This window comes from Populus trichocarpa, chromosome 3 (assembly GCF_000002775.5).
Source record: "Populus trichocarpa isolate Nisqually-1 chromosome 3, P.trichocarpa_v4.1, whole genome shotgun sequence".
Taxonomy (NCBI): domain Eukaryota; kingdom Viridiplantae; phylum Streptophyta; class Magnoliopsida; order Malpighiales; family Salicaceae; genus Populus; species Populus trichocarpa.
This window is the reverse complement of record NC_037287.2, coordinates 11,923,853-11,932,622: the sequence shown is the minus strand read 5'-3', so window position 1 is coordinate 11,932,622 and position 8,770 is coordinate 11,923,853. Positions and strand designations below refer to the sequence as shown.

General features: G+C 31.6%; 1 protein-coding gene across 1 annotated transcript; it reads right to left on the bottom strand.

The window, feature by feature from the left end:
- Positions 1-3,032: 3,032 nt before the first annotated feature.
- On the bottom strand, positions 3,033-5,715 carry LOC7491860 (protein RGF1 INDUCIBLE TRANSCRIPTION FACTOR 1). Its single transcript, XM_002303387.4, has 4 exons — positions 5,426-5,715; positions 4,961-5,158; positions 4,200-4,415; positions 3,033-3,778 (listed from the first exon to the last, which is right to left on the bottom strand). The coding sequence occupies exons 1-4, from the start codon at positions 5,426-5,428 to the stop codon at positions 3,530-3,532; spliced, it is 666 nt and encodes a 221-aa protein (XP_002303423.1). The 5' UTR covers positions 5,429-5,715; the 3' UTR covers positions 3,033-3,529.
- Between the last annotated feature and the right edge of the window lie 3,055 nt (positions 5,716-8,770).

The following is an 8,770-nucleotide window of genomic DNA, read 5'->3' as shown; positions in this document are numbered from 1 at the left end:
CTTGGTTTCCAGGAAAGTGTTTTCCTGAAAAAATTGGACGGAAAACATTTTCCGGAAGTTGTGAAAAAATTAGAAATGTCATATTATTTATTGATTATATCAAATTTGATCCTCAAAATTTTGATTGCTATATATATTTTGTTTTAAATATTTATTTTTTAATTTCATCTCTTAAAATTTAATTTTTATATTAACTTTGGTCTTCATTTTTATAATTGTTATTTGCCTTTTCTCTATCATTTTTTTATTGAAATTTTTTATGTATCAAATTTGATCCTCATTCTTTTGATTGTTACTTATTTTATTTGAAATAATTTATGAAATATTAATTATTATTATTTTAATTTCTTCATCTTTCATTTTTTTTATTTTTTAGATTTGATCTCTATTATTTTGATTATTATTTATTTTATTTGAGATAATTTATGAAATTATATTTTTTTTCAATTTCATTCTCATTTAACTTTTTAATTTGTAAGATTTGTTCCTCATTATTTTAAAAAACTTGAAAAAAATAAAACATTAATAAGTTATTTTCCAGCTCATTTTTCATGACATAACAAAATACTGGAAAATATTTTTCAATTTATTTTTCATTACACTATCAAACATCAAAAAATAATTCATCTTTCCGAAATTCACTTTCTCATAATTTATTTTTTAAAAAAATTTTCCAATAAATAAATAGGGATTAAGAAACGGACTTAATTTAATTCTGTTTTTGTTTTTAAAAAATCCACAACGAAGCATCTAATGGCCAGTAGATGAAGACCAACAAACTGAGTGGACCCCACAGTTTTGCTTCTACAAGAAAGTTCCACCCGTTACTAGCCCTACACGTGCGAAAGCTATTTGTGATGCTCTGGACGGTCCGAACAAAACCGGCTGGCATTTTCAATGACACGTGGCATACTCTTGACCACTCAAGAATCAAATGTAAAGGCAGGAGTTAAAAAGAATTTTGATATGTACAGGTTAGTCTTACGTGTCTTTTGTCGGCTTCATCTTTCAAAGTATGGAAAAAACAATCCCAACTGGAGTTATTGCTAAAAGAAAACGGAAAAGGGACGTGAAACGTGTCGTCTCTGTATCTTCAATTGATGGTGCACGTTTCTTTCGGGGACCTCATCTGGTTATTTTTATTAATTGCTACACGAAAATTTATATGTATCGTATATATACATATAAAAATAATTGAGACTAAACTATGCTATTGTTTATGGATCCTGATTGAGTGACCTCAATTATTGATTCCAATTCTTGGCACACGCCAAGATTTTATTTTTATTTTTTTAGAAATTGTTACAAGATGTCTTTCTTTTATTCTTTATAATAAATTATTTATATATGCCCCTTCAAAATAAAAATACAAAAGTCAAGACTAAAATAACTTAAATGGTGGAGGTAAATTCTGCAGGTATAATGAAAAAGAAAATGTGGCAAGTCACGTGTGACAGACAAATGCGAGGAGGTAAGGTCGGCGTACGATCATATTATAAAATATAATTAACGGAGGTAGACGGTAAAGAAAATATAAAACAAATAACTTAATTTGTTTATACATTAACCGTCTGGATCCTTGAGAAGACATGGTAAAAGAATGGTTTGGCATGCCAACGTCACCGCGTACGACCCCTTCTTTTTGCCCTTTTAGCTTAGCCAAGGATGCCTAGGAGAGTACAGTAACGATTAATTTTTAAATTATTTTTTATTTAATAATATACTAAAATAATAGTTGTTTTAATTTTTAAAAATTATTTTTAATTACCTGAATGAAAGATACGATGCTGTACCGCCATAAACACACCTTGCTCAGTTAAAAATCCCGAGTGAAAGTCCCCGGAGGGTAGGCGGGTGGGGTGCTAGCTAGCTAGCCAGCCAAAATGCCACGACATAATTTTATCCTATAAAGAGGTGGTAAATCTTGAAGCACGTTTTTGGCATGTATCAAGAGAAATTACTGTATGCTTCCGCTTTTTCTTTTTCCTTTATATATATATATATATATATATATATCAAATCAAAAGGCTAAAGATATTACAAGTTTTTCGGCAATTTAGTTGCAACTTGCAAGTGTCATAACCAGCTATTAAAATATATATAAAAAAATATTAAACTAAAATCACTTTATGGAATGGCCTCTAGGTGTACAGCCATGCATGCTATAAAAGAGTCGCGAGAGAGAATAAAGATTATGGAAAGCATTTTGGAAAATCATCTCTAATTGTGTGTGTTACCATTATTCATGCTATAAAAGAGTCCAAAGAGAATCAAAATTAAGGATGGGTTTGGAATGCAAATATGGACAGATACCTTTGCATGTTAGCCTAGTGGATTGGAGTTTTTTTTTAAAAAAAAAAGCCTATTGGATTTCAATTAAATATAAAAAAAATCAGTTAGTCACCTAAAATTATCATACAGACCCAAACGCATTTTTTTTTTACCCCCCGCAAATAGAATAATTTGAGGGACTCCCACAAAATACAAATTGTGAACAGCTAAAAGAATCACTCGGACTCAGTCACCTAAAGCCCTTGTCAATGATAATCGTATGGTCAAGAAAGAAACACAAAATTGGGTCCCACATGAACCGACTTTAACAACCCACTTCCTACGTTGTTAGTTTTTTTTTTTTGTCTTTTCATAATTCTTTTTATTTAAAAATATGTTAAAATAATATTTTTAATTTTTCTTTTATACAAACACCTCAAAACATTAAAAAAAATAATTTAAAGTAAAAATTAGTAATTTAAAAAAACCCCGCGTGACTACAAGGCTCTAGGAAACTTAAGTGGAAAAAAAAAAAAAACATCCAAGGCAGGGGCGGCTCACCTGCTTTTGCATACCGAGAATCAAGACACTTAGGTTTCCCCACCACCAATAGAATACCGACACGCCCGAGCTACCAGTCATGTTGGGCCCCGCTAAAATTGGAAGCACTCACCACTAGTGCAGTCGAACCAGAGAGAATCAATAATGAACAAGTTTCTAAATAGAGGAAGAAAACAAGGTGCTATCTACGCATACACAGATTAATTAAAAATCTCTTATCTTCATTTTCCTTTTTATATAAACACCATCATCGTTCCAGACAAGTAGCCGAAACCATTTTCAAACCAGGGAGTACATTGTCTTTTCACTGCCTCTTTCCTTAGCGACCCACCTACCCACCAAAACCCTATTTACATTTTCCTTTTTCTTGAATCCCAGACTTATGTATAACAACCCCCACTGTTCTCTCCTTTTTATCTCTCTTTTTTTATATATAATATAAATAGCAAAAGCCTTGGCTTCTTATTCTTACCATCCAGTCCTTCACATTCATGTTATTTTCTTCTATGTGCTGTAGCAGTACTACTTCTTCTTATATACACATCAACATTGACTTAGGGCTAAAACCTCCAATACTGGTCCCTCTCTGTCAGAAGAGAGCTGTGCAAGCATGGGGTTTGGAGAAGAGGGGCATTTAGATAACAAACTTGTATATATGGGGGTGATCTAATATCTTTGCTAAAACATCATCAGTGTTCTAATATTCTATTATTAGTCCTCCCATTGGGGCTCGGTGGGGGATTCCCTTTCTTCGCTTTGCTGCCCGGTGACTAGCAGGCGTTGGAGGTGGTGTAGAGGGGGAGAAGCTCTGCACTTTGTTGTCATTGTTCTTCGTCTTCATGTACTGCCCATGACTGCTGCTGCTGCTATAAGAGTCCTCCGAATCCGATGCCATGGACATTTGTTGTTTCTTCCTCTTCTGGAAGTTCTTTGAAGTACCAACAATCTGCCATAGATACCCAACAAACATTAATACATACTACCCCATTTATACATTATTCAACTGAGAAGATGTTTCATGTTATAATGCAGAAACTAGTAAGGACTAGAAGCAAATTCAAAATACTAGAAATCCAAGATCGGTGAGAAAATTGCGGGAAAGGAAATGGAATTTTCAACGCCCACATTGCCTTCTCATTTCCCCCTCGGTACAACGAGAAAAGTCAACTTCCTGAAGGCTGTAACCACCCAGCACCAGCATAAAATTCAATTAAGTGGAATTTTCAGAATGCTTGCTGACCAAGAAAAATAACATTGTGGGTGGGTGGGTGGGTCTGAATCTCACATCCCCATTCCTTTCCCAAAACTTTCTCCGTAAACGAAAGGGAAAAGATGAAAAATAAAAATTTGGGACAACGTAATTATACCTTGCACCCAAGAGAGCAGAAGCGGAAGGAATCGAGGAGGCTGCGCTCGCAGACCTCGCAGGTGTTGGTTACACCTTTTCCAGGCCTTGGCTGAGGCCTCTCGTTCAAAAACACAACTCTAGCACTGTTGATAACATAAGTTTGGACACCAGTGATGTCTAGCACCTTCTGTATTTCAGAAACCCTTATCACATCATGGTATGAGGACCTCCTTATCTGTACATTCACAAAGAAACATCAAGAGACAGAGTGTTAGAAGACCATGTGAAGCTCATGAAACTTTTATTTTTTTGTTCAGAATGAAAAAAATGCAAAGCCAAATGAGAATTTGCAGGACACGGAAATCCCATTTAAAAAAAAATAGAAGAAAGGATTTCACCAATGGCCAAATTTGTCTATTTGGGTGTTTAGAAAATGTAGGGAAAAAAAGGAAAGTTTTAATTTCGAAAAGGTAAAATCTGCATTCAATTGACTAGATTGAGTTGAGATTTTGAATAACAAATTTAAAGAAAATCATCTTCACTCATCCACTATATATGGAAATAAAAACAAATTTAATATATTGGATTTACAATGTCCAAAAAAAAGTAAGAAAACAGAGGGATTCTTTCAGTCCCAGAATAGGAAAGTGAAAAACAAACCTTACAGAACAAAACAGAAAGAAAGAAGGAAGGAAGGAAGAAAAATCCAGGACCAAAATCAAAACACTGACAAGAATGAGTAAAAACACAAATACAAAATTGGGAAAACAATTGAATTACCTGAATAGCACGGTGATCCTTGTGGTAGGCAAGGCAGAGAGAGCAAAGAGCACCACTCATACAATCCAAACAATACATGTTGCATTCACTCTTGTGTGAATCAGCGTGCATCTTACATTGAACAAAGAATCTCTCGCGCAACAAAGGTTTTAGCCATGGCGGCCACCTGTGGTCCTCATCATCAGGTCCTCCAGCTCCCTACACAATTCAACACAAACAGATTGTTAGTATTAAAAAGAAAAAGGAAAGGAAGAAAAGTAAGAATCTTTCAAGCAGACAACAAAGAAGAACCAACTACTGTTGTACAAAAACTCCATTCACCAAGTGAAGTGAGATGCATTTTCCACAAAATGAATTCCAATGACATTTTAAAAAGCAAATGAAAACAAACAAACCAGTGTTTCAAATCCGGGAAAAAAAAACAGAAAAGAAGATGAAGAGCTCAAAAGAAAGCAAAGGCATTACCATTATTCTTCTGTTCTTGGGCTTAATAGTGGTTTCTTGGTTTTCGATCGCCAGCTTGAATGACTAAAGAGAGAATGGTCAACCTGGTCTTAGAGAGACTGAAGAAAATAATGAAACTTCTTGGTTTGTACTAAGCAGGGAGAGGGAGAGGGAGAGGGAGAGGGAGAGTTTTTGTGCGTGTATGTATGTGTGTTGAGTTTGTGTCGGGTGCTAAGAAAAGAAGGGAGAAGCCTTTGGGTCTTTGAGAAATGGAGGCGGCTGGGAGAAATTAAATGGGGGTTCTTGAATGAGAGAGTGGTCGTTCTTATCCTCACACAAAGAGAAAGTCTACAAAAACCAAGCCTAGTTCCGAACCCAAACCTATATTAAAATAAGCCATAAAGATGCGTTGGGTGCAAGGAACCCACCTCGTTTTTTCTTTTCATTTTCATTGCATCTTCCCTTTTCTTCGGTCTTATCGTATATGCCTTCCCTCACTGTTCCCCTCTTTTATTTTTTCTACATTACCATTACATATACCAAATATCTACAATGCCTCTCAAATTCACTGTCCCAGTAAACACGAGTACTCGATAAATTCTCCATTTCAGTCCTCAGCTTTTTTTATTTTTTATTTGCACCCTTTAATGTTCAAATTGATAGTCAATTTAAAAAATCACTAAATAAATATACTAAGGTTCTGTTTCCATTGCAATCCAACTATGCATTTGAGATTTTTTTAAAAAATTATTTTAGTTTTAAATTAATTTTTTAAATATTTTTGAATCATTTTGATGTGCTGATATTAAAAATAAATTTTTTAAAATAAAAAAATATTATTTTGATGCATTTTTAAATGATAATCATTTTAAAAAGTAATATTTTCAAATATATTATAAAACACAGAGAATTTACTCTACGACCAAAAAACAATTATGTTAGCAAAATTAGAGGGAGGGTTAATTCTTTTATTTACTAATTTTTGAATTGGTCAAAATATGCAAAATATCTACAAATTTTCCACGCTTTTCACGAAGAGTAAGCTCGTAAATATGTAACTCGTCGGATTTTATTATTATTATTATTATTTTATTTTTTTTGAGGATATGGTTTTAGGAATCGTGGACCGGTGGACAGGAAATGGGACATCGATCTTAAACTGGCCAATTGGGCAAACCTAATTCTTTTGGTATGGAAGCTAATAAGAGCACTAGTTCTCTAAGACCCGTTTATATCATGGTTTGTCCCTAATCATGTCATGTTTGGCTACGGTCGGCTAACCCTAATTAAAGAACAAAACCACTTCTATAATTGAGCATTTGTAGGGCAAATGTTACTGAGGTTGAATTCTTATTCTACATTGTCAGAACAATTTAATTGGTATTAAAACTACATCCCATCATTTATTTGTGTGGTTATTTTTTAAAGAATTTTTTACTTGAAATAATTTAACATCATATCAAAATAATTATAAAATATAAAAATTAATTTTAAATAAAAAATCCAAGCATCAGGGTGGTATTAAAAGGTTACATATTGTTAGGGGAAAAAAAAGGCAATCCCAAGGGAGTAGTTTAACTGCTACGGAGGTATAATTTATTTCTTAACTTGTCGAATTTAAATCTTAATATATAGTAAAATATAAAAAAATCATTATATTCATCTAAATGTAGCAAATAAATGTGAATGATTTGCTCTTCAAGATTATTGGAGAAGAAACTTATATAATTTTCATTGATGTACGTACGCGCTTGTTCAAAAATATCATTTACAGTTGAGAAGATTAGTTTTATTTTTAAAAAAAATTAAAAAAAGAAAAGAAAAACATTTAACGGCTGTTTTGGCAACCCCACAAATTTGTACTTGAAATATATTTTAGAACACTAGATAGAAGGGGGCGGTGAGGATCCAGGAAATTTAGAGAGAAGCTGCTTCCAGTACATAAGAACGAAGATATTTAAGAATTTTATCTTCTCACTCCAAATTAACACTCGACGCGGAAAAAAAAGCTTATAATATCAGCTATTTAACATGGCACGGAATGTATAATATCAGCTATTTGTGATAATTTAAAAAAAAACAAATGAAAAATTAAACTCGAGTCTTTTAAGAATATATATCAGTTATATATAATACCCTAGTCTTTGTTTGGGGGGTAATTATACTATTATTATTATTATTATTATTATTATTATTATTATATATATATATATATATATATATATATATATATATATATATATATATATATATATAAAGTATGCTCCACATTTGATACGTTTCCATGATGGATTGATTTTGCCTTAAAAAAATACCATGTAGAATTGATTTTGAGTAACGTGCATGGACCGGGCCTTTTGGGAGGTCAAAGTACCAATTAGCCATTTTCCCATTAAAATTTCCATTTTAAAAAAACAATTATACAATGAACTAAAACAGGCGGGCATTTTAGACCGTGCACTTTTTACATTCCGTCGTTTACGTGATTGCTAAGTCATTTTTCCCCCTAATTTTTTACTTTTACACTTTGGTCATTGAACTTTATTTATTTTTAATTCTATCATTATAAATTATATTATCATGGTTTTATATCATGAAAGCAATTTCAATTTACATACTCTGGCATGTATGATGTTATAAAATATTCAAACGTTAAATTAAAAAATAATATTACAAAATAAAATTTAAGATTAAATTTTTAAAAATAATAGAGAACAAGGACCAAAACTACACACTTAAAAAAACATAGAACCTTTCCGTTTTTACTATTTAAAAAACATGGAAAACTTCAACTTGATCCCTAAAGCTTTTTATTTTTTCAATTAGTCTCATAAGTTTATTTTTATTTTTTCATATTTAATCTTTCTTATTTTAGGTTTTTATATTTCATTCATAAACTTTATCTTCTTACCTTTCAGTCCTTGGTTATTCATTATTGAGGCAAAAGAGAGAAACTCAACTATGGTCCTTATTGTTGTTGGTTTCAAATTTAGTCCTTTTAGTTTTGATTTTTGATTTTTGTTTGTTTTTCTTTTTTAAAATTTTTATTTGTTTTCAATTCTAATTTATAAATGTAAGTTTTTCAATTCTTTTTTTTTTCCTTTGCTCTTTTATAAAAAAATTTGTGGTTTTCAATTTTACCCCTCATATCTAGTTTTTTATTTTTTTTCAGTTGGAATAATAGTAATTTTAATTTGGTCTTTTTTCTTTTGATTTCTTTTTTTTTAATTTTGTCAAAGTTTTTATGGTCTTTAATTTTATCTTTCAAATCAAGTTTATTTTTTTTCATCTCAATAATAATAATAATAATAATAATGAATCATTCTAAATTCTAATTTAGAATAATAAATTATAAGAAATTGTAAA

Bases quoted from the DNA above. Each gene is read 5' to 3' on its own strand.
- LOC7491860 (XM_002303387.4), bottom strand. The intron at 4,416-4,960 runs GTAATTCAATTG...GTGAATGTACAG, and splicing joins AGGATCACCGTGCTATTCAG to ATAAGGAGGTCCTCATACCA. The intron at 3,779-4,199 runs GTATAATTACGT...TATCTATGGCAG, and splicing joins TCTGCTCTCTTGGGTGCAAG to ATTGTTGGTACTTCAAAGAA.